Source organism: Eretmochelys imbricata, chromosome 9 (assembly GCF_965152235.1).
Source record: "Eretmochelys imbricata isolate rEreImb1 chromosome 9, rEreImb1.hap1, whole genome shotgun sequence".
Taxonomy (NCBI): Eukaryota; Metazoa; Chordata; order Testudines; family Cheloniidae; genus Eretmochelys; species Eretmochelys imbricata.
In genome coordinates, this window is record NC_135580.1 from 81279913 (window position 1) to 81306132 (window position 26220).

The 26220-nt window shown below is 44.2% G+C and overlaps 1 protein-coding gene across 1 annotated transcript in view; it reads left to right on the forward strand.

Moving 5' to 3' along the window:
- Positions 1-26220, forward strand: part of LOC144270151 (vascular endothelial growth factor receptor kdr-like) — a 178056-nt gene that overhangs the window by 122318 nt on the left and 29518 nt on the right. The window contains exons 13-21 of the mRNA XM_077826410.1: positions 7344-7637; positions 10984-11130; positions 13197-13322; positions 14109-14215; positions 15529-15664; positions 17194-17298; positions 19763-19879; positions 23819-23907; positions 25895-26060. Of these exons, the coding sequence (XP_077682536.1) occupies positions 7344-7637; positions 10984-11130; positions 13197-13322; positions 14109-14215; positions 15529-15664; positions 17194-17298; positions 19763-19879; positions 23819-23907; positions 25895-26060 (1287 nt within the window). The remainder of the gene's footprint in view (positions 1-7343; positions 7638-10983; positions 11131-13196; positions 13323-14108; positions 14216-15528; positions 15665-17193; positions 17299-19762; positions 19880-23818; positions 23908-25894; positions 26061-26220) is intronic.

Below are 26220 nucleotides of genomic sequence, written 5' to 3' on the forward strand. Positions count from 1 at the left end.
CAGGCATATTTGTCCAAATGTTTAAACAAATGAATCTTAACTGTGCATCCTCCCTTCTGAGTTCCCTTTCTGGACACACTCTACCAGCAGGAATTTACACGGAAATGGCAAATTTTAAACAAATATTGCAGACGCTTCATATGAAGCAAATGTCAAATTCTCAGCCGTTCGTATTTGCACCGGGAAATGGATACGACGAGTGAAGCTCTCCTGTCAGGGAATGCAGACACACAGTGTGACTTGTTCATGCAAAACAACTCAGTTGCTGAGTGTTGAATACAAACAGCATATTGCTCGGGAAGGAGCTACAGGCATGGTAGTCATTCATGGAACTCATCCAGGAATAATTCCAAACAACAGATGTCCCTGAAAGCATCGCAGTCTGCCCAGGATCACAAGAAAAGGCAAAACTCACTGAAGAAACTATCCAGCATGAATCCTTCACGCAGTTCCAGCTACACTGCAGTAATAGCCCTACACACTGCAGGGACTCTTGTACACTGTGTCGTTTAGGACCATGCCTGTAAAGTATATCAGTAATTTTTTAAATAAGGGTAAGAAGGAATGTGTGCATCAAACCTCACTGCCAATCCTGTTACCTGGTGGCATGCAGGGGCCATAACAGGACGGCTGTGTCCCCCCGGCGTATTTCTCCAATGCAGGAGCAACATAAGGCCAATATATGCAGCCCTACAAGACCCTTCTGCACAGGCCCGGCACTGGGGGTTGTCAGGGGTGGGAATAGGTTAGAGGTGATCAGAGTCTAAGTTCCCTCTGAGCTGCATGGCCACGCAGCTGATTATTAACCACCGCGCAGGCATTCAGGGCTGCGGCGGGGAGAGATGCTTTTCCCCAAGCTCTGGACCTCCCGTGGCACCCCTCCCACAGTCCTGACCCAGCCCAGCCCTGAACCTGTCGCGGCCAGGGGACAGGCACCTCTCCTCCAGGCCCAACCCAACCTGGCCTGGACTTGCCGCAGCTGGGGGAGAGGCGCCTCTCCCCCACCAGCCCTGGTGCTGCTGTTGTGAGAGAGAGGGGGGAGGAATCCTCTCTCCCCACCATAGCCCTGGGGAGCCCCACTGCACCCTGAACCCCTCATCCCCAGCCCCACCCCAGAGTCCTCAGCCCCCCGCAGCCCAACCCTCTGCCCCAGCCCTGAGCCCCTCATCCCCGGCCCCACCCCAGAGCCCTCACCCCCAGCCGGAGCCCTCAGCCTCCCTCCCCCACAACCATCTGCCCCAGCCCTGAGCCCCCTCCCATACTCCAAACTCCTCGGCCCCACCCCGCCACATGAATTTTGTTATGTACACCAATATGTGTACATAACACCTTACACATCACCTCCATATTGGTGCACATAACAAACTCCATTCTGCACATGAATGGGAAAAATTAGAGGGAACACTGGCTCAGAGTGCTCTGTGTTCCAATAATTTCTGGTCTAGGGAAAAGACTCTCCCTCCTCCTAGGATGCTCTTCTGAGAGAGACAGCACAGATCTCAGAAGTCCCACAAACAGCCCTGTCGGGCTGGAGATCAGTTATTAATTATACACTTACCACTGCCATATATGAACCTTCATGTAGGCTTCATTCTGCTCTGAGCAGTGCCAGATATTATGTTTGGATGGGTTTCTCAATGATCAAATCAGTCTGTTCCCATTGCTATTCCACCCACAATGCTTTTTAATACTCTCCATCCTCTACTAAAACCAATTTTGTGGCTGCTCAATGTGGGAAATACAAGTGGAACAAGATGAGGTTCAAAGGGTGGCAGCCACCCATGGGCCTGTTAGTGGTAAAAACCTTTCACCCCACTAATGAAGCTGTTTTGTCCACAGAGACGTTTGTTAGACAACTTGGCAGAAAGGTTAGTTTTCTCTGGAGCAGTTGGAAGTTTTATATTTCAAACCTTCTTTTAATTTTGTTTAAGGCCAATATTTTTCCATACAGGGAGCAAACGTTTAAGGCACCCATTTTTAACAGTCAGGAATAACTTACCAAGGGTTGCGGTGGATTCTCCATCACTGGAAATTGAATGAAGAGTGTGTGGGGTTTTTTCCTCTAAAAGATATGCGGTAGTTCAACCACTGTTATGGGATGTGAAGCAGGAATTAATTCAAGGAAGTCCGATGGCTTGTGTTATGCAGGAGGTGAGACTATATGATCACAATGGTCCTGTCTAGCCTTAAAACCTAAGAAAGCTGAACTTTGACTTCTACATTGAAAGGAGTTTTGACTTGGTAACAAATTTCTCTAAAGAAAAATGGAAAGAGAGAGAGAACAGCCCAGAAGGCATTTTATATTAACATTCCAGAGACAATGTGACATGAGCCCTCGTTATCCATGTGCTGCTTACATCAAACCATGTAGGGTTATTCCCATCACAAAATTGTCTTCTTTCCATCTGAAATATACCAGATCATGAACAGGGCTAGGAGAGACATTCTCACCCCTACGGGGAAGCATATGAGTTCCATGCCATCCTGGGAGAAGGAGAGACATTAAAAGATAGCAACCGACTCACATAAATCAGATGTTTAAGGAAGAATGATGACATTTATGGATCACAAGTAAACTGAATCTTGCTAAATGCAGACAGCACAGTCCCTAAAGTGGAATTGTTTAGATTCCATTGGTAAAATATTACCAAGTCTGACCTGCAGCTTTGTCTCTTGGTGGGATGATCCTTTGCTGAGAGGTGCATGTGACTCCATTAAAGAGGCCAGTCCCCTTGCAGATGTCAGAAGAGCAACAACTCTGGGCCTGATTCACATATAGAAAAACTCTGCCCACCTTCCATACTGTGCAAGGCTGACAAAGAAGGAAACGTACAATTTTTCCCATTTTTTGTGGAATAGACATGTCTGGGTTTTGGATTCGCAGGCTCCTAAGACGCTGGAGAAATCACATAGAGAGTTGCCTCGCCATCTAGTCCCACAGCTGGAGGGAGAGACTGAGATGGTTTGTGAGATATGCCTGGGGTATCCATAATCACAGGGACCACAGCAGTTGTTTGCATATAAGGCTGGTCCTGATTATGGAAACTTGACTGCAGGTGGAGAAGGAGAGTATCTTGTGCATCAGACGGAGCTATGTCTAAATGCTAGGTCAATATTACATCCTATGAAAACAGGTCATGATCTGCCGCACACTGTAAGGTTTTAGTCTTTCCGACATGTTACAGCACCCTGCAGAACGAGACGTAGGGCAAAAGACAACATCCAATTTTTAGCAGTCAGGCTGCTGAGTGTGATGCAGCCAGAATCTGAGGCTTGATGACACTGGCTGGAATCAGGGTTTGAAAGTACACCGGGATGATGGATGGGCCTTTGTGAAGAGAGCAGAAGATTTAACAGAATTGATCCCAGCCACCCAAAGTCCAGCGCCTGCTCAGCTTCCATTTGTAGAGCTCGGTGGTTAATCCAACCACTAGTGAGCACAAAAATCTTGAACTCTCATTATCTCTTATTGTCCTATGTGAAATGACTTGATGAGTCTCAAGCCACTTTCAAATGAACAAGTAACCAAATCACCAAAACCTCCTCCAAACTGGGGCCAGTTGGGTTCCTTGTTGAGAGTCCTTGCCAAGGAACCAAGTACAGAATGAGCCATGGAGACTGAACTCCCCTCTTGCTCTAGAGATAGTCCTTTCAGGTCAGGGTTGAAGTGTTTTGGCCATGCAGTGTAATGGGGAATAATGGGGAAACCTGCACATCGTTGTCCAGATTGCACCTGTTCTGGGTGAAAATATAATACTTCAGACTCCAGGGCCGCCAACCTGGCACTTTCACCAACATTAAATTCATTTCAGAAAGGAAAGAAAACTCGCCCTTTGACCTATTGCAATATCAGATTAATTCATTTGTCCTTCTACGGGCAGGTGCCTACAGAACTCACAAAGACACTGGAAATAGCACTGAAAGCTACTTTTAATATGTTTCATGGCCAGCAGAATACATTTCATTGCAGGGGGGTTGGGCATTACTCTAAAACCAAACCATATAAGGGGGCCATCTTTAAAGGGAAAATGATATCAGTAGATGGCAGAGCTATACCTTCTTTAGGCTCTTCCTGCAGGTATCCTGGCTGCTTTGCCCAAGTAAAGCACTCACAGTACTTTGTGATAATTAGGAATGTCCTGTCCTAACTCTTACTCCAGTTTTTACATTCTACTTAGTTAAATCCCCCATACAGTTTCAATAAGATATCAGATTTGTCTTCAGTTTATACTGTCTACCCCAGTTTTGATACCTAGTTGCCCCATAGTAATATTTTGCATTGGGAAGATGCTATATGGTCAATATATCAAACCTTTAGGACTGCCTCACCACTGGTCAGGGACACCCACTGGAAGTAACTACTTTGGAATCTGTTGTAACACGAGAGGAGCAAATATCAGAAATTCCTGTTCTGAGAAGTCTCTTGCCTTTAGTCTCTGGTCTGCAACTTGGGCACGTCAACCACATACCACCCCATACGCATTGAGAACTTACAATCGAGCCCTATGTGTTTGTATAGCATCCAGCAAAATGGGACTTCAACCTGGCTGACATCTCTGTGTACTACTGCATTCAATATTAATAATAATTAATAATAAATAAACAATAACAACAGCTCCTCCTCCACCCTTATCTGGCTGTAACAAGAACGCAGAAAAATGGAGTGAACGATCTCTACTCGAAAGAAAATATTCTATGTCAGACATCAGATAAGAATCTGCTGTCAAATACTGTAATGCTTTAGGAATTGGACAATTCTACAAATGTTTGCCACTATCAATTTGCTCATTCCTGACATGTTTACAGGCCACATGAAAAGATCTGTGTTGCTTCAGATTGTCAGGCTCACCCCCTCTCTTGCTCTTTCTGCACTCTCTATGGCTGACAGGAGGCGTCTCCGCTATCCTGACAGGCTCAGACATGGAATTTGGGAAACAGCAGAAGTTTTAAATTATATACATTATTGTGCAAAGCACAGGAAATTAAAACCAATTAATTCCTTGTAAATACAAATGGTACCAGACTTCCCTTTTGATTTATGCTGACATTTTACCTTCCCCCAATGGTGCATTCCCAATTGTGTTAGGGAATCCCGCACAACTGGAGTGAGTATCGCTACTACTAGCCCGTAATACAATACAGAAGACAAATGTGCAGAGACCGCTGATAAAAGAGAAAAGGCCACGTGGTTGGTTCTTACAGGAGACTTATTAGGTGTCTTATAAAATAGTGTCTGTTCAGAGAGAAGACATTAATTACATCTTAGATTCAGGATTGTGAACGCTTAGTAGTCTAGAGATGGACTAAACTGTAACATTCTTTCAAAACTTAAATTCCTCCCTAGACAAGGGAGGAGAAAGGGGAGAGAGAGAAAGAGAGAAACTTTTTTTCTTTCCACTGTACCTAAAAATCAATAAATATTCTATCAGAGCAGATAGAGCTTCTTGAAAGGCTAATGAGATGGAAGAAAATAACAGAAGTCCCAGCTAAAAATATTCAAAATGCTAACTAAAAAAATGTCAGCAGAAGAAACGGAAAGTAAAACAACCCAACGCTGTGCTCCCAGAATGTTAAGTTAGTAGAAAAACATGCATGTGAAAAGTTCATTTGGGAGGCTAGAAAACTGAAAATGATTTTAGCTCAGAAAAAGGCACAGCTTAAGAAGAACTCAAGGCTCACCCAGGAAATGCCTCAAACCTCTGTGCGGGTTTCCAGCTAGCACTCCCCGCCCTAGACAGTGCATACCCAAAACCTTCTAATTCCAGCCACCATGGAGGAAGAGATTCCCCCCGCCCCCAGTCACTCAGTGGAATTCACCCTGTGGAAAAAGTAGAACTTTAAGGCTCTAATACTGCAAAGTCTCTCCACAATCAATGGCCATTTTCTTCATTTCACAAATGCAAAAGACCTAAGTGCTGAGATGTAAAGCTGGCATCCTGACCACTTGTGACAATGATTTCCTCTTGACAGTTACATTTTGAGACCAATCAGCCAGCTTTTAATCCATTTAATGTGGGCCATGTTAATTAAAAAATTAGAATTATATATATATATATATATATATGTGGCAGATTGGGTATTTCTCAACTGTGGAGCTTGTCATGCTGTTAAGTGCAGTAGCTGCTCCTCCTACACTAAGTTCTGTCATTGCCAAAGTGCTGTCTGTTACATCCTAATTATTAGGAGGCCTTTAATGAATAGTTACAGAGCAGCATTAAAGCAAAGAACAAGCAGCTTTATTGCAAACATTCATCCTTGCTGGAGGACTATATAGAATGGACACTCCCTAATTGTCCTGTCCCAGCATATGTTGGGTCTTAAGGAAAATCTGGAAGGGAGTCTTCAGAGATCTCCACTTCATTTGCTCCAAAATCCTGATCTGCCAGATAGAAGGAGATCATTCCAGAGCCAACTGAGTTTATTATTAATGGGCCCCAATTGTGAAAGTAAGGCTCTGGGATGGACAGGTCATTGGAAATAGAATAAAAGGGAGGCGAGGAGACCATGTTTCCCACACTCCAGTTCTCTGGTGGCTCACACAGAGGGTGAGGATAATGTCTTGGGGTTAAACCGCTGAGTCCTTACTCAGAAACAACTTCTTTTGTCTTCAGTGGGATTCACATTGGCACTTAGCCAGTGGAAGTTTTGTCTGGAGTAAAACACAAAAAAGGTAAGGACCCAAGGGTTCTGTCACAGATGAACTGGCTTCATACCTCCTGATATTTCTTTATTTGAGTCTATTAAAAGTTAAAGCTGCAAGGATTTTTAAATCATCTGTTCAGTGACCAAATAAATACCCCTTGAGGCAGATGTGACGAAGACAAATATTGGTATAGTAGAAATAAAGGAGGTTTCTAGGGTTGGGGAGATTGTGGAATTGTAGAGAAAGCCAATGTTACCTGTGAAGAACAATAATATGAGTGGGTTTTTTTACTCTGATAAAACAATATCTTGTGGCTTTGATTGTAGACAGAGGGAAAGCATCTCAAGCGTGCATATCAGTCTGCATGGAGAGCAGTCTCGCTTGATTACAAGTTAGCTTGATTAGCCTCAGCGCATTAACTAATTCTACACATCATTTTAGTTAATTACTGATTGTGTAGTTCTTAGTACACTCAGGGCCAAACTATGAAAGGCTCATGGACCAAGCAGTGGACACATATCTACCCAATTTGCAAGCACAAATGCTTGTTTGCATGTGCAATTGCAGGCTTTTGGGGTTGCATTTTTCTGGCTCATCCCATTGTGTTGGTCTTTGAAATTTGGCCCTCAAGGTGAAAACAAGCAGCCAAAAATCCTCTCAGTTGTGCTTTCATTCCAGGTGTGTTTTCTCTTTCCCCTAGATGTAAAATCGGGTCTGCAGACAGACCGACCGATCACCACCATTGTTGGGAGTGATGTTCAGCTGACCTGCAGAGCCTCCAGATACATTTACAATCACCTGGCATGGTACTACCCCTCCGCACAGGTCGTGCCTGCCAGCTTCACGCAGGAGCAAATTGACAGATACTCCATTTCCTTGACACTGGCCATTAGTAACGTCACAAAGGAACACGCTGGATGGTACAAGTGCAGCGCTCAGAATCGACACAACAGCACAGAAGTGCAAGAACAGCACACCCAGCTCAACGTTAAAGGTAGGCCTTGTTGTCTGAAAACAACAACTAAAGGTGCTATGAGCAGGGTGCTGAGCATCTGCCATGCCCACCGATGTCCTTGGGAATGGCAGGTGCTCAGGATCAGTCAGGTATTGCCTGGATGTATTTTTCTGTTGTGTTAACAGTTGACTACAATGACCTCTACACATGTAGCACCTTTCATCGGAAAGGATCCCAAATGGCTTTACAGATCTCTAAGACCTGATTTACAAACCGTGGGCCAAATCCTGAGCTGGTGCAAATCATCATAGCTCCATTGAATTTGATCGAGCTACACTGATTTCCATCAATTGAGACATGGCCCTGTACATGCAGGAATTATTTAGCCCATCTGCGCCACGCCCCTGACATGCTGCAGCTATTTGACAGTGCACAGCAGTGCCTAAGCACCATAGCTTAGGGTAGGTTGGCCACTTGAGACGACAAGGGAGAACTGGTTGAGCCTGGCGTTTGGAGTACTGAACGTGGCACCTGACCAGAGCACCAGCCCCGTTCCTGTGCAAAGTGCTGTGGAATCTTCAGTCACCACATGCAGCAACTACAGCAGCATCATGTCCTCCTAACTCCACGCTGGGGTGTTGATTTAGTGCAGACTCAGAAGAACGAGCACCACCTACCATCTTGCCAACCCCACCAGCATGTCCCTTGGGTGGCCCACCCAAGGTCTGTCATGCTTTGGTAAAACATCCAATGAGATTACATCCCATGATGATTACCACGGTTATATGTAACATGAATAAGATTAGGAGTACTAGTGGCACCTTAGAGACTAACAGTTTATTTGAGCATAAGCATCCGATGAAGTGAGCTGTAGCCCATGAAAGCTTATGCTCAAATAAATGTGTTAGTCTCTAAGGTGCCACAAGTACTCCTTTTCTTTTTGCGGATACAGACTAACACAGCTGCTACTCTGAAACCATGAATAAGATTTAGGCCCGTCAAATGTAATTGCAAAGGACATTGGCCAGGAGCATGGAATCGAAGGGTATTCACTCTTTACATTTAAAGCAATAGCAGGTTTTTCTTTTCTGTATCTTGACTCCAAGAACCCATCTCTTTAAATTTAGTGTCAACAATAAATATTACAGAGCTCAGTGTCCTTGCTACCTGTGGCTATCTAAAGACGACAGGCTGGAATCTTGTCCCAGTTTTACACCAGCGTAAGCCCACTAATTTCAGTGGAGTGTCTCCTGATTTATACTCGTGTGAGTACGGGCAATCAGGCCTCAGACTTCTAAGAAGTAGGCGGTACCAGCAGAAGGGTTGTGAGGCCCCAGGTATTCTCATCTGTCTTCTAGCGGAGAACAAAAAGCATGGAACAGAAGTGGAGCATGGGGGAGACCCTAAGCAAACTGTGCCTACCCATGTAGTGGAGAGCACAGTTATTCACAGGAAGTTTGACTGTGATCTCGAAGTTAGGTTCTGCACTTAGATTATTGCGAGTAGGCACTAGAGAGACAGGCAGGGACAGACATGCTGCAGTAAGCCCCTGCCTGGGAAGGACCAGCCCATATTGTGCTAGCTGCACATGTCATGGTTAAGTAAAGCTGTTACTAGCCGTTTCAATGCAGTGTCCTTCATGAGTGCAGACAGAGACATTATCATGAGATTTACAAACACGCATGCAGACACAGAGAGAGAAAGACGGAAAAAATTCTCACCCACACTATAGCTATAGCTAGCACTGTTCTGATGCCTGCGTGGGCAGTGCCGTGGTGACTTATTAAAACAATAAATCAATGCATCGCTCTTCTCTTTCCAATGGCCCAAGGGGGGAAAGAGACTATGACTCCTTCTGTCATTTCCTGTACTGGCCTTTCCCCCATAACTAGTGTCCTTACCACCCTTCACAACAACCAGATGTGCAGGCACCGAGTCCTTTTCTGCACATTGCATTCAAGCAATTCACTTTCTTTTCCCCTTGCAGATATTTTTGTTCACTTAGTCAGATTTCCACCTACACAGACACCTACACACAGTGGCAGGGGGGTGGGGGGAACAACAGCTAGGCTATTAGTACACATACAGAAGAGCTGGGATTTTGAACATGTCTTTCTGTGAGTTACCAGTTTCTTCTTATTTGTCTGTAGTGGCTGGGAGGCAATTCATCCTGAGAGCATGCTACATGAGCACACTTTCCCCAAAACACTTCTCCTCCCACTATAGAAAACCAGCCATGAAGCCTTTCAATGTCCCTTTCCGATTCTGCGTGTATTGGATCTTCCTCTTTATCCTATGCGCACTGGCTATTCTCCATGTTTCAGGCTGTTTTTTACAGTGTACTCTGGGCTTTGTTCTCTGGGATCCTGCACCTTTTGCAGTCATTGACAGCAGTGTAAAATGAATACGAAGTGTGGGTAAAGCGCTTCCGTGCTGAACTTTGCAGTGGTGTAAATGACTGCACACAAAGTACTGGGCAACAGAGAATCCTAGCATTTTCCTCTCTTTTCTTTGCTCCTTTCTTTACGCTCCCTTTGTGTGTTTTTGCTCTGCCCCCAACCTGATCCTTTGTTTGTTCACAGGGACTAAGTAACATTCAACTCTGAGTGAAACTTAGTCCTGGTCTACACAGGGCGGGTGGAAGGGGAAGGGATTGATCTAAGTTACGCAACTTCAGCTACGTGAATAACATAGCTGAAGTTGATGTACTTAGATTGACTTACTGTGGTGTCTTCACCGCGGTGAGTCGAATGCTGCCGCTCCCCCATTGACTCCGCCTGCGCCTCTCGCAGAGCTGGAGTACAGAAGTCAATTTATCGCGTCTAGACTAGACACAATAAATCGATCCCCGCTGGATCAATCACTGCCGTCCAATCCAGCGGGGAGTGTAGACATACCCTTAGTGGGTTTGAAATTCAGCAAAATGAATTTGCCCATTCCTAATGAAAGACATGCTCTGTTTGTTGGCTTTGCTCACCACACACCTTTTTCATTAATAAACCTTTCTGCAGCCATCACATTAGGGCAAGGCCTTTATGTACCGATGAAAATGTAAGTCTTTAGAAGATGCCTCCTTAAGGCCAGGTCTACACTATAGCTTTACATTGGTATAATTACATCGCTCAGGGGTGTGAAAAACCCACTCCCCTGAGTGATGCTCTTATACCGACCAAAGCCCCAGTGTAGACAGGGCTATGCTGACAGGAGGGCTTCTCCCATCAACATAGCTACCACCTCTCTTGGAGGTGGATTAACTGTGCCCATGGCAGAGGTTCTCCCGTAGCTTCTTCACTGAAGCGCCTCCAGGGCAGTTGCACTGCTGTCGCATTTTAAGTATAGACCTGCCCTCAGGCTGATGGTGTGTTGTTTTCCTTTGTGAATGCAGCAAAGGCAGTGCCACATATTATGCAGAACCTCGCAGACCGGGAGGTTAACATCAGTGGCAAGATCATGCTGGAGTGCAGAGTAAATGGAACCCCAACGCCTCATATTGCGTGGTGGAAAAATGGCTACCCCATTTCACCTGCTTCAGGTGAGTCTGGAGCACAACAGGTGCCAAAAGGGAAACAATGGTAACGTGTTCACAGATTTGCAAGCCGTGTTGGTCCCGGATTCTCCCCTGCCTGGCATTTGGTGGAGTTGTTAACAGCAGTGCGTGATGAGTGCCAAATGCTATCAACCCAGGACGCTGTAAATGACTCAGACCACATTATCTACACCTGGCTGCTGATGTGGTTTGCAAATGGGATTACAGAGGCCAAAATAACCAACTAGCTTCAAACCAGTGCTTGATTATACGTGCCCAGTTTTGCACATGCCACTGCTTGTGCCTGCAGAATTGACCATATATGTGCAGAACTGACACTGGCAAGGGAAATCAAGGTGCTGAGCACCCAGCTGCCCATCAGGCATGTCCAAGATGGTTCTTTATGCGTACAAAAAGCAGGGCGCTTCGCCGCTTGCTAAGCAGTATCTAAAAATGTGAGCCTGAACTGCTGGATGTTCTTAAGGCCTGATCTGGAGCTTGTTGAAGTCAATGGTAGTGTCTCCACTAAGGATCACTTAGCCGGCTGCAGGGCATAATATACTGTGTCTTTATTTCCCTCAGCATAAAACAATGATGAGAAACAGCTGTCAGCTCAGCCAACACACACACGGGCAGTGCTGCCCCAGGCTTGGAATGTTTGCCTGAGCTTGGAATTCTTTCCTGGCCCCTCTATCCTGAAATACCCTTTATGTCATGGAGAAACCAATGTTAGTAACTGGTTCCTCTCACTTTAATTTTGCTTCTTGGGTTAGGAAATCTAGAATCCTCCATAACTCAGATCAGACCGTTCTGAGCAGAAGCTCTTAACAGCTAGTGAAGTTTTATAAATAATTCGAGAGGGACAAGCATGTAACTCATCCAACTGATGAACACATAAAAAATATATCTGAAAAAACCACCTCAGGGTAAATATTTCAGCGCTGTGCATGGTGAGTTATGTGCACAGCTCTTGTTAACAACAACAGAATTCATGGGCAGAACACACTGCAAACTTAAAACCTTTGGACTCAAGGCCCAATGTATTTCCCCTGTTCTGTTAATGGCATCTTCTTAGTAAACCAAATGAGCTTGGAATCGTGTGTCACCGAATCAGAGAAATTGAAGCTAGCGAAGGCTGAGTTAGGCCACATGTAGGCCATCTCCTCCCACATGAATGCAAGATTGAGCCAAATAGTGGGTTCTTCAGGGCTTTGTCCCCATTTTAAATGTCCCAAGAGACAGGGTGCTCATCGTTTCCCTTGGGAGGCAGTGCTGTAGTCTTAGACATTGCTGTCTCACTGACATTTAGCCTCAGTTTTCCTTTCCTTCATTGTATCCCGTTATGCCCTGGCCAGGCCACCTTGGATCAATCTACATAATTCCTTTCCCTACTGAGCACTACATTGGGCCAGGTAGGTACAGCCCTCCACAGAGGAGGAGAGGAGTCACTTCTTGGAGAGGCATTGTGCCTTAGCAGGCAATACAGTCGCTCGCAAGCTCCAGGTGTGTGGGTGGGGACTCAGTTTGAACTCCTCACCCAGTGAGGTGCAGCCCCTCTGTGCCCCTCCGGCCTGGCCTGAAAAGCATATTGGGTTAATAAGAGAGTTGTATTTAATATGTTCTAATGACATCTCCTCAAATGCAGTGCAACTCTTGGGCTGGGAAGGGGAGAAGCAAATCCTGCTGGGAGTTTTGCAGGTGTAACGGAGAGCAGCATTTGTTCCAGTGAGCTCATTCTGGGCCCACTCATGCCCCCATTGCCTTCCATGGGAGCAGTATCAGGCTGCATGAATAAAATACACCTGTTCTGCACAGGCTGCAAAGTTGTCACTGTGGAGTTAACATGACAAGTGCATTGAGAGCAGGTGGCCAGGGAGGGGTTTGCAGCATGGTACCGCAAACAAAGGTGAATATAACATACCAGCACTAGAAGATCTCTTGTGGCTGCTACTGGAGGTACCAGAGCAGGGCTGAAGTGGCCAGTGAGGCCATTTTCAACACAGCTCCTGTTGGACATTCTTTCTTGACAAATATATTCTGCAATCAAATGAAACTGTATCCCTCTAACACAGGAATTTCCATGGAAAATAACACCCTGGTCATCGAACGAGTGAAAAAAGATGATGAAGGCCTCTACGAGTGTAGGGCTTCCAACGAAATGGGCAATGACAGCACTTCAGCATTTATTAAAATACAAGGTGAGTTCACAAGCTCATGCACAAGCTTGGTGAAACAGGCTTAATTTGGGGGAAAGACATTATACAGCCCCCATGCCCTCAACCCCCACCCCCACTCCACACACACATACAGGGCAGGCTTGGATAAAGTAGGAACTGACTTAATCCCTTGCTCAAAATTCAAAGTGAATCCCCTTTGAGGTTCCAGGAAGTTTACATGGTCACATAAAAACATAGGACCTGAAGCAGGTCAATATGTCTTCATGTCTGGAACACCTTGATAACAACTCTATCACAGACACAACATATGCTACACAAAGTGAGATATGGTCAATATAACTTGAATGTTTCATGGGGAATCATATAATACAGAGTTCCCAGCCTTTTCACACTGGAATCTCCTTAAGGTCCCCTCCTATTTAGCCAAGAGTTACCTGGGACCACCTTCCAATTAGCCATAGGAAAAGAACAGCGTGATTGCAACCCATGACACCTGTTCATGATCCATAGGTTGAGAACCATAGTATCATACTTTGAACACTTGGCATTGATAATATAAAGTAATGGCACTCAGTGGATATCCTGCCCACCTCTGCCAAACCATTGTCTCTGTGTCTCTTGGTTAGAGATGGTTTCCTATATTGTTGCCTACAGCAAGTGAATGAAAAGGCTCCCACCACATGTCATGGCATTTCATGGCTACCATTTTTCTGAAATGAAGCATGGTTGATGGAATTACATGTTTTATTTATTTATTTATAATTTAATTTTCGCACTGAATTTAAATCCGATGCATTTAATTTACAGGCTCTGAAGAAAAGTCCAATATTGAAGTTATCATTTTGGTCTGCACTGGTCTAGCAGCTACCCTTTTTTGGCTTCTTCTGACCCTTTTCATTCGGAAAATGAGAAAAGTAAGAGAGCTTCCATATTGTACATGGAATTGAAATGGACTAGAGCTGAGCTCTGGGCTTGGATCCAGTTAAGACTAAGCTTCAGAGTTCAGGATTGAGGTCGACCTGGGACAGATGGTGACAAAACTGTATGAGCTGTTCTCGTGAAATTTCAGGCCAACATTCCTCTTGATTAATTACTTGACATCTTGTGAGATCAGCTGTACTTATGAGATTTCTGCCATCTTGGTCAGCATCCAATCAGATCAGGAAAACAGGCCCCTTTCTCTTGTGGATCTGACATGGATTCAGAAGCATCCAAGAATGTTTGGAGACAGGCATTCAAATCCTAAACCCCTTACAGTTCTGGTTTCAGCCCATCTCAAATAAGGTTTTCCCTAAAATGTAGTTAGTGAAGGGAGCGCTGGTTTAAGTATTGTTGTAGGATGTTACAGTCTGTTGTTTGCTCTCAAGCTGGGCTCAAACCACAAAAGTTCATTATGTTTCCATGGCTCATTTACTCCTTGGCCTCTCTCCTGAGACTCCAAAGAAGTGGGCCCTAAATTAGGTCCAAGGAGTATTTGATAAAGTAAATCATATTTAGGGTTGTTCTTTCTTGCTTATATAAACAAAAAATATGGTACAAGATGCTAGTTCTCTTGTTTGGATGCAGCCCAAACCACAGTCTTAATGTTGATCTTCTGTAATTTGTATGAGTGTTCACCACATTTACAACAGAACTGGGAAGAATCATTCAAGTTCAAGTTTACTCTGTCTCTCTCCAGGACAGCAGAGGTGCTAGACCCAATAGATCTTGTGTCATCATTTACACCTGCATAAAGTGGCCATAAGGGGAGCCCAAATCAGACTTTTCCCCTCAGTGGTACCCATGTTGACACGTAAGCCTGTTTCTAAAGCACGATGCCTTGAGTTGTTAAGGAATTGGAGAGCTGTCCAACAAGGCACTCAAAAATGTTGCTTTAATCTCAAGGATTTCCCACAAGTAGTAGCAGTGTTGGGTTTCTCTAATGTATGTAGAGACTAATGATATTAAGGGACTTTACATCTTCAAGGAATTTTACAAGCATTAATTAGTTAATCCAATCAACACACACGTAAGGCCAGCATAGATAAGTGTTATTTTCCCCATTTTACTGATGAATAAATTGAGGCATGGTGTTGCCAAGATATGTTCAAAAGCCACAGATGGGCGTTAGTGTCAGAACCAGGACTAGAACTCAGAGAGGCCTGGTACCCAAGCCTACGCAAATTCCACTAGATCACACCTTTCTCTCAAGTTACAGCCTGTGAATTGGTTATTTTCCTGTTTTTAGCCAGATGCCACAGATATTAAAACAGGATACCTGTCAATCATAATGGACCCAGAGGAAATGCCCCTTGACGAGCAGTGTGACCGTCTGCCATATGACAGCAGTAAATGGGAGTTTCCAAGAGACAGGCTGCGGCTTGGTAAGCAGTACAGACATTATTAATGTCAAGGATGGTGATATCCTATGGCCTTGAATGTTGGACCATAGCAGATGACAGAGGCTACCCTAGCCCCCATGGCCAGTGCTCTTCCATCCTTGGAGGAGAATTGACAGTGGTTCCAGAGTCAAGGATTGTTCTCCATGGGAGTGGTGCTAAAGGTCTCCTTCGAAAATACAGGTGGCATCTTACAAAATGGCTATCACTTGCCGTTGTTCTCAGTGGAAGTGATACCAAGATGTCCTCAAGGAAGGCAGTGTCCCTTGGCAGGATTGGCAGCCACCCTCTTCCCCCAGGGAAGAAGGCAGATATTTTGAAAGAAGGCGGGTCTTCATGAAATAGTTTGTAGAAGAACGTTATTCACCTTGTTGACGGAAAACAACTTTCCATTAAGAGAAACTGACCAAAAAATTATGATTAATGTTTAAAATTCTTTTCAGAACCTACCCATTGAACAAAATCTACTCGGGGGGAGGGGGGAATCCTGGGGGCCAGCAGGGGAATTTAGAGACTAGGAGGGAGGGGAAAACTGGTCTGGGGAGGGCATGTGGCAGCAGAGGGAGGAGGAAATGGTGTGTGTTCAGGGAAGTGTAGGGGTAGGCACGGGATTTCAGAGGAATGTGGGTGGCAGGAGCTGGGGGAAACTGGCCAGTTTGCTCTGCCTGCTTAGTGCAGCTCCAGAGCAGGGGAAGCAGTCAGAGTGTCCTGGTAAAAATGACCCTAACTGTTCAAATCAAATAAAGATTTAAAGATGCACACTATATATCTTCTAGTCCAGTGATTCTTAAACTTTTCTACTGGTGACCCCTTTCACATATCAAGCCTCTGAGTGTGTCCCCCCTTATAAATGAAAAAGACTTTTTAATATATTTAAGACCATTATAAATGCTGGAGGCAAAGCGAGTTTTGGGGTGAAGGCTAACAGCTCGCGACCCCCCATGTAATAACCTTGCATCCTGACCCCTAGTTTGAGAACCCCTGTTCTAGTGGCTAGGGGGAAAACCCAAATGGGACCATTCTCTTTGTGTTTCTTGTATAGTGTTCATATCTGACATTTTTAATAATTCAAAACAAGCAGCTTCCAGATAAAAGCTACATTGCCGTGAAGTTAAAGTTGAGTACATGTCAATAACTGCAGGGTGGGAGAGTGGACATTCTTTAGGTGCCCTCGCTGTGCATTTCCGTCCTTAATATCTTTGGATTTCTCTTTCAACCTGAACTCTGGGTTGGGAAGGGTTGATTTGGAGATAATTGCACGTAATGTTTTTACCTTTCTCTTATGTCAGCCTCAACTCCAGTTTAAAGCCATTTTTAGCTGGGAAGTATATTACATACTGTATTGTGGGCAGATCACGTGTACATACATCTATTATTGACTCTTCATCTATGCTGTGCCTGGGCTCTGGTGTCCTATATTTTTTGCAAAGCTAAGATTAATGCATGTTTCTCTCTTAGCTGATGCAGACTGTCCTCAGCCCCCTACGGCTCATTCTTGACTCTTTCTTCTCTAGGTAAAACACTGGGTCACGGTGCTTTCGGGAAGGTCGTGGAGGCATCTGCTTTTGGTATCGATAAATCTTCAACCTGCAAAACAGTTGCCGTTAAAATGCTTAAAGGTACATTTCTCTGAGAGCTCTCAGACAGTTCCTCTGGACACACGTGGGTAACAAGGTTTCCAGTGCTCAGCTCTAAACCAGTCCTGAGGACATTGGGTTTGGAAGGGAATGGATTTGCCACATGGGACAATTAGTCGTCATACAGGGGATGTCAACGTGTGGGAAATGACAAGTGGGCTCCACGCTATGCCCCTGATGTAGCCTTATATTCCTAGAGGAGGAAAACAGCAGCCTCCATGTCTGTGGGGTTAGGAGGGAAACAGATTACAGACTGTAATTGCATTAGTCTGAAATTGTGTCGAAACCATCGATCCCAGCCCTTCCAGATGTGGAACAGTTCAAGGGGTTGAAAAGGAGCGCTGCCAAGGGAGTGAATTAGGGACAACTTTCTTGCAGTTATTAAAATGAAGGAATGCTTTTACCATCCAGCCAGGCGGGGAGGGGGCCGGTGAACTTGGAGCATATGTTGTTTCCAAATGACATTTACATACAAAGCCTCTGCAGACAGTTTGTGAATAAATACATCATCTGGCATGTTGGGTGCATGGGTTTGTGGGTTTTAACTGGTCACTTGGTTTCTTTTCAAATATACAAGTGATTTTCTTTGGGTGGGGCTACACTCGCTAGCCCAAACTGCCGTATAGTGTTGCTGTGTGATAGTGTTAACACCTTCAGCTCCACAATGTGGCTTTTGTTGCCAGCTGCCTCTCCTGCTCCTCCACTACGCACCCCTCCCCTCAGTGCCAGATTTCCGCTACTTGCCAGTACCAGCTTTCTGTACCTTCTCTGGACCTGCACTGAGCCAATGAGGTCTTCAGATCCCCCTCTCTCTGCTGTTGTTTGTCCCACTCTACACCCCTCTTCAAGACGTGAGCTGAAGTTCCCAAAGGCCCTTGATTGACCCAACTCTCCCCTGGCTCCTCCACCCCACAGAGTTTTCCGCAGGCTGCCTCCCAGCTAACCCTGCCCAATAAGTCTTCTGGCAGTGCCTTACACCTTCCTCCTGGCTGCTGCTGCATCCTTCTTGCTTCATCCATGGCCCCCCATCACCACCCAAAATGCCATCCCCACCGTGAATGCAGCCATCAATAAACTAGAACCTCTGGTGAGAATCTATTCATTCAGAAAGGAGAAGGCCCTAGAGGTGGCAGCATTACAGTGATTCCATGAATGTAAATTCCATGAAGCTTGTTGGTATCTCCTTCAAAATAGAAGGCAGAATGTAAATGTAATAGATTGTCATAAAGAATTTCAGATGATGTTCAATTTAAATGTTATTGGGCCTGGTTCCCATCTCAAAGCCATGTAAATCAGGTTGAACTCCACTGAAGTCAATGGAGTTAAAACTGGTGCCTGCTGAAGGAGACTCAGGCTTGGAGTACTTATCTCTTTATGAGGCATAAGAAATGCAAAGATGCTGGGAAATCTGTTCATAGACAATTCTGCAACCAGAAAAAGAGGCTAAGTTTGTCAAAATAAATGATTTGTTATAAGTTATTCACTGAGCTCTAAAGCTAACCCCCAACCGTCAGACACGCAGACTGAGCGCAGTGGTAGGAAACACGCAACAACCCAGCATTATCCACCCCTTTTTGTTTTGTTTGTTTTAATCATGAAAATGATACAAAGACGATAGTAGACAATCACTAGTTACAGTGCCAACCATATGGAAAATATATGGTGTCAGAAGCAGGATCAATACTGAGGAAATGTCCATGTAACTCAGACAAGGCCTAGTACTCAGGAGCTATGGTCCCTCTCCTGACTTTGTGAAATACAACAGAATCTTGTTAGTCTGTGTTTCACATACTTTACAACTCACACACAGACATGGCCACTCTGCCCACTTGTTAAGGATGATTTAATACCAGCGACAGCACTGTAGTGAGGTCTCATATGACCGAGACTTGGTTATTTTACAAAAAGTTCTGGGGTACACTGAGTAGCACACTATGGGGCCTGACTTTCAGATGTGTGAGCAACTAGAGCTCTCATTACTTGGAGTGGTGAGAGCTGAGCACCTCTGAAAAGTAGATCCTGTGAAGTATTATTGCAAAGAGTTGCTACTAAATTGCAATCACCAACAAGCACTGAAAAAAAACATTTTCTCTTGCATTATCTCCTTGCTTTTTTGGATGTGTTTGTTCGCTTGCTAAATTTGCAAAATTTAGTTCTTTGCAAAGGTTCTCCCAGTATCTAGGTAGCATTAGAGAGGTTCTACTGCAGGATAATAATCCATGGTGACCCACTGCAGAGAAGACAAGAGACACCCAGAGGGCAAAGTGTTATTCCATTGCAGAAAGGTCACAGCAGGCGGATGAGTTCTTATCTATTTAGGAGTCTGAGAGGCAGAGATAGCACAAGTAACCTCGGTGGGTTTTGTTTTCAAGTATAAACAGGATTTTCTGTGTCCTGTTACAAATATCCTGTTGTGTAAAGATGGCTTTGTCCTGTTTATCTTAAGCAGAATGCGCAACTACAAATGAGTGCAAGGCTTTAATGTCCGAGCTGAAGATCCTCATCCACATAGGACACCATCTGAACGTGGTCAACCTGCTGGGAGCCTGCACCAAAGCAGGAGGTAAGAAACCATCCTCCCACAAAGCATTCAGCAAATCCATGCTCAGTAATTGTGCTCGGTTGCAATAGCAATTCTGCAGCCACGTCATCTTCATGGTCATCAGCAGGGACAGAACAAAGGATATTCTGCTTCAGAAACGTAGGCCCTTACTCTTCAGGCAAAAAGGAGGATCTTCGTTAGCTATTAGGGGTCATGTCCTGTGGGAGGGTCTCCATTACTGGGTGTTATTACAGCACACACATGCATGTCTAACTTTCCAACCAATAGAGTGCTAGCAGTGTACACACATGAGCTGGTGCCCAGTACAATACAGTATAACCTGGCAGCTGCCACTGAAGTTGTGTGGGGGGAGAATTTGGCAATGTGTAATTGATGGCTTTTGAATTCCTTCCTAACACATACGTTCCCTTCATTTTCTCTACTTTTCTATCTATCTAAGGTACTTATGTGGCCCAGTATCTGAGCACCTCACAACCTTTTATGTATCTAGCCTCACAACACCCCTGTGAGGTTGGCAAGTACTAATATCTCCTTTTTACAGAAAGGAATATGAGGCACAGAAAGTCTAAGTGGCTTGTCCAAGGTCACACAAAGAGTCTCTGACAGAGCAGGGACTTGACCCCAGGTCTCCAGGATCCTAGCCTACTGCCTAAGCAGTGGAGAATCCTTCCCCTTCTTAGCCTGCCCTTTAAAACAGTGCTGGCTCTCTTTGCTTTATGCTTTTAATTACAGGGTAACATCTACCATCGATGTATCTTCAGTGTTTATGATGAACCTTGAAAACAATCTCCAAACAATGTGGGAGAAGGGTTGAGGACAAAGAAACCAGGGTAAAATAAATGGAGACAGAGAGATGGTGCCCACATTGGTAACTGTCTGAGGAATTAAAGATATCATTTTCCCAAGGGACATCTAGTTGCCAAGCCAAAGGGAAAAAAAGCAATGTTACTAAGATAATTGGCAGGATGACAGGAGATAAATTATCCCGCAAACCAGACATTCACAGTTCACAGTAGAACAGGCAGGAGACAGCAAGTGGCAGACCCTGCCCTAATCTGGAAGCCATGGATTTGGAATCCGCAGGAGCGCTGAGGCAAGAGACCAGTAGCTTTGCAAACCACAACTGACTGGAGAGTCACATTGGTCTGAAATGTTTTGAGGATTTCAGAGGAACAGGCAAGCTATCCCTGACGCTGGGCTGCTGACTTGTGATTAAGGGGGGAGGGAAGTTGTAAGCCATGGTGGTAGTGCCTCCTACCAAATCAAGCCAAGAAAACTGGTAAATAATACTTAGTAAAATATCAGTGTGATGGCTTGACATAACCAGACGCCCAGAACAGTCTCATGCAACTGTAGCCACTAGCCATTAACCTGAACACTAATATGACCCTAATGTTTGCACCTTATTGAGTTCTAATCATAGCAAGGTCCATGTAAGTGAACGTGATCCTTTGCCTATTGTGACTATCCATTGCTTGAGTGTACTTGTCCCCAGGTGGTCCTCAGTATCCCACTTGGAGCATTCAGTAGCCTCTTTCCCTACGCTGCATCCTTCTGGCTGAATAGGCCCTTTTAGTGCTACCTTACTAGTTGCTCAAAGAAGTCACTGCTAAAACCTGGAGAAGAAAGAGACTGGATGTGGAAGGCAGGTTTCCCATATGGCATTACAGAGCACTAACTGCGTAGCCTACAAGCAAGCTCTAGTTTGTTTGCTTTTGAACGATGCCGGTGAAAACTGAAGAAAAATAGCCTAGAGCTCACAAGATAGACATTGGGATAAGAGTTTCCATTAAAATACCATTTCTAAGCACAGGGCTTTCTCATTCTTTGTTAAGTTTTATACAGCTTGTAATAGTACTCTTGATAATTGCTCCCATTAAACGTGCACAATACGTTATTTTAACAATATCTGCCCCTTGCAACGTCACTTTGAAACACCTTGTCAGAGCATCTGATGTTAAGCACTTAGCACTAGTGCATGCTCTAATATGCTTTATAATAAGGAACTAAAATATGAAGATGCTGCGTCTGGAAACATTTCAGAGGCATGAATAAAGCACTTGGCGGCACTTTAAAGTCAGGCCGGAATCTGCATTTCTTCCGAGAATCCACTAGCCAGATTTGACTTTAGTTTCCTGAGACAATGTTCCATCTGATCTTTTCTTTGCACTGTAAGAAGCCAGCACTGGTTTGGGGGAGTAACCTAACGCTGTGGAGCAGCGGTGGCAGAGGCACCATAGTGATACAGAAGAGACAGTAAAGACCAGTGGCAGGATCAAAGATGAGTTGCAGAGCTATAGTCACCTGGATCTCCCCCAGCTTGCAGACTTCAGAGCAGCTGACTGCTTGCTGCAGTGTATCAGTTCCTGTTCTGACTGCTCCTCAGTCATAGCCTTCCAGCCCATGCCCTCTTTAGACAGGCTGTGGTGGTGACATTGATATCCACATTAGATCAGCTGGCACCACAGAGGTGACTGCATTTATGCAAAGAGTGGTGCTGTGTATGTATAGTACTATATGAACCTTGGGCTTGATTTTCAAAGGTGCTGAGCACCCACAGCTGTAAATGAAGTCAATGGGAGTGGCATGTACTGAGCAGGCCCACGGCGTACAGTGCCTATGTGGTAGCACTTTAGGATCCTTACAACTGAAAGGCCCTATTGAAATATAATACAATGATATTATAGTTAAGTAAAAAACCTCATCTTCTCCCCTTTATCTGGGTTACCCATTCCCCGGTGCTGTTTGCAACCCGGTTCTTCCTCATTTTGAGCCAGTAGAGAGATTTCAAATAAAATGTCTCTCTTCCCTGTTTGCTCCCCATCAACTCTTCCCCACTGCTCTGTTTTCAATCCCATGTTCTCAGACTTATTTATGTCAAACTGAGCCAAACAGGTACACCACGGCACAAGACTGTGTGTGTGTATTTCTGACACATGCAGATAAGAGCTTATTGCTTAGGGTTTGCATGTTCACTGAATGGCCTGATGCAGCCCTTGGCATTTTTCCTTTGAAGTCTGAACTCAAGAGTCTGAATCTGAAGTTTCCAGATGGAACAAGGTTTACAGAGATGAAAGGCTGACCACTTAGGATGGATAATAATAGGTGTTTACATGCATTCTAATCCCATGACTTCACCTTCCCCTACATTTGAGGCATTTTGTGTGCTGGTTTCTAAAACCCAGCAACCATGCAGTGGAGGCTAATTGCACAGAAATGCAGATTTTATTCTCTCATGGCTTGGGCTGAAACGCAAAAGCACTTGCAAAGATGTCTAAAAACATCCATAGTTGTATAAAATCAACAAATACATCAAACTAAAAAATACTTTGCCCAGGAATAAGAAAGGAAGAAATCGACATGCCCCTTTGTGCTTCCAAAGCCTTTAGATCAAATATCTTTGCAAACTTTTAATTCATCTGGTGTCACAAACAAATCTAAATATGTGTTTGTATTGCCTCCCCTGGCATGAAGTTCTGTACAATACAAAAAGATTTACACAGAGATCAGAAAACCCAGAGGGCTGTTCCACGAAATGGATCCCAACAGAAAAAAAAAAGAATTTAGTAATATGGGGGTTGTATGTTTAATGTTCCTTTTTCTAGAAACAAGAAACAATTTCTTAATATTGGTGTCTGACAGGTAAAGAGGGAGGTAGTAGCTAGGACTCCTGGGTTCTATTCTCAGTTTCCCACCTCTGCCACTGCCTCATTGTGTGAGCCTGGAAAATCACTTCACTTCTTTATTACCCAGTTTCCTCATCTGTATAATGGGGCTTATAATATATACCTACTTCACAAGGGAAATCATGGGGCTGAATTAACGTTAAACACTTTGTCCTTCTCTAGACCCTTTCCATGGCAGGAGTGCAGAAATGCACTATGCATATGTTCCACTTTTACATCTGTGAAGGTCACTTTGCTTTTGTTCTCTTTGCAGGTCCTTTAATGGTTATCGTGGAATATTGCAAATATGGAAATCTGTCTAATTACCTGAGAGGAAAACGAGGGGACTTTGTTGCATATAAGGTAAAATAAACAACTGGCTTTTTATGCAGTTGCAAGATGGGCAATTCATGATCATTGAGGCTAGCTGCTTACTATTAGGATTTGTTCTCTACTTGCCTTAGATGGGCCTCAGTTATATCTGAAGGCTGGCGCTTCATCAGCCCACCAAATTCCAACTTGTCAGAGGAGAAGGAAGAATGGACTCCTTCCTCTGTAGGGTTTCAGTCCCTGCCTCTCCCTCACCTCCAGCCCATACTGCATAATCAATTGCAAATGCTCATGGAAACAGCACATTCACCATTATATGACTTGGAGGAGAAAAAAACTGTCTGATTCCACTTCCTCACCACCAGCCACTAGCTGCTTGAAAGAGCAGTGGATGGTCTCTCTACATTAGGTATGAAAACACTGGTTCCCCAATCCCATCTCCCTCCTCAGCAGCTCACTAGTCTTGTTGTCCCACAGAGGGCTACACAGATTAGCCACCAGAACTGTTATGGGAGAGGTGAGGTCAGTCCCCTCTTTCCACGAGAAGACTAAATACGACACTCGGATAGCAGCTTTGGGAGCCTGGTTGTTTCAAATCTCAGTCTGTCTAAAAACAGGGACCACTGATTCAAATCCTAGCAGGATCAGTGCAGCCTTTGATCCTTCCCAGGTACGACGCAGGTTATTGTGTGTGGGTTTTCCAGATGTCTCTAATATTTGTGATCACATCTGGCTCTTCATGGACCCTAAAGCACATATGGTAACTGTAGCCAATTAGTTCATTTTATTATCCATTTATTGTTGTGCTGTGTGATGTTATGATTAACTCATATGCTATGTTACATATTATTTATGTATGTCAAATAGATTTAGGTTGTAGGATCAGAGAAGTATAAGATTATTAAGTATTTACGAGTGATAAGTATTTAATGTGTATCTAAGTAAAGCAGGGCTTAAACACAAGGCCTACAAGTAAGGCCTGTAAGATTTCAGCTTAGCCATACCAAGCCATAGACTTAAGAATGCTTGACAAATTTAAGTGACCAGAGAATGACTCTTTGCCAGTAAGATCACAAGACTACTGGAAAGATGTGCCAATAGGTAATGTGGCAGAAAATCAACCACAAGATCACAAGATACCTTATTGCAACATCTTTTACAACATATGTCCTGACCACAGGGTACATACTGTGTGTAGATGCTAATGAGAATAAGAGGAACTACAACCAACCTATGGAAAATAGGGCACCCCAATATTCATGGGGTGTGGAAATATATATAAGGAAAAAGAGGGTTGACACCTTCATGCACATACATAGAGTGTTAAGTGTAGTCAAAATTACAATATAAAAGAGGGTTCCCTGGTTGGATAAAAGTGGGAAAACCCAAGAGACAACCCAGCAGGAACTGTCCCTCTAGCGATGATCTTTTGAGAGGTCCATCGGACACTAGAATATCTCTAAGGATGACTACGGTTATAATTATTGCATAGGTTTTCTTAGGATTTCTATGTGCAGGGGTAATCATCACCTTGCTTGTGACTTTAATAAAACTTATAGTACAGATAAAACTTTGTACTTATGTTTGTGTCTGTGGTCATTACCCTTGGACTTTGTATGTTCCTAGAGCCTCCCAATTTGAGAAAAGCACCAGAGGCAATTTCACTTTGTTGAGCTTGAAATTGCAGCAACCGGAGCCAAACTCATGGTGGTGTAATAGCACGTCACTAAATTCACTTAAATAAAATAAATGGCTACATACCTCATGTAAGAGAAGGGAATTTTCCCTGATGCCACAATTCCTCCTCTCACAATTATTGTTTGTGTGCTATAGTGATCAGTTTTGGTTCCCTACCCAGTGCAGTTCCCTGTGTATTATTTGAAAAGTGCTTTTACAAAACACTTATAGGGACATCGCCATAAGATCCTGTCCCAGCCTCTGCCATGTTGTTCCATTAAATACCCTGAACTGCCTGGGCATCCCACTTCACCAAGGTAAATCATTTCTATTGGATTTTTAGTCCCAGGAGAACTCTGACCAAGCAGAGAAAAGTCTGGATGAGTCCAACAGTGATTTAACAGAGCTGATCAAGAGGCGCCTTGAGAGTGTGGCCAGCACGGGAAGCTCAGCCAGTTCAGGATTCATTGAAGATAAGAGTTACAGTGACTCCGAAGAGGAAGAAGAAGGTAAAAGAAACCTATCTACTCCTGAGTCCTTTGTCTTAAAGGGTTCCATTGTTTCTGACTAAGCCCTGCCCCAAGGGTCACTTGCTTTACAAAGTCTCTTCACTTGTTGACAAGTCTTGAAGGTCATGGCAGACTCCAACTAGGTCTACACTATAAATGT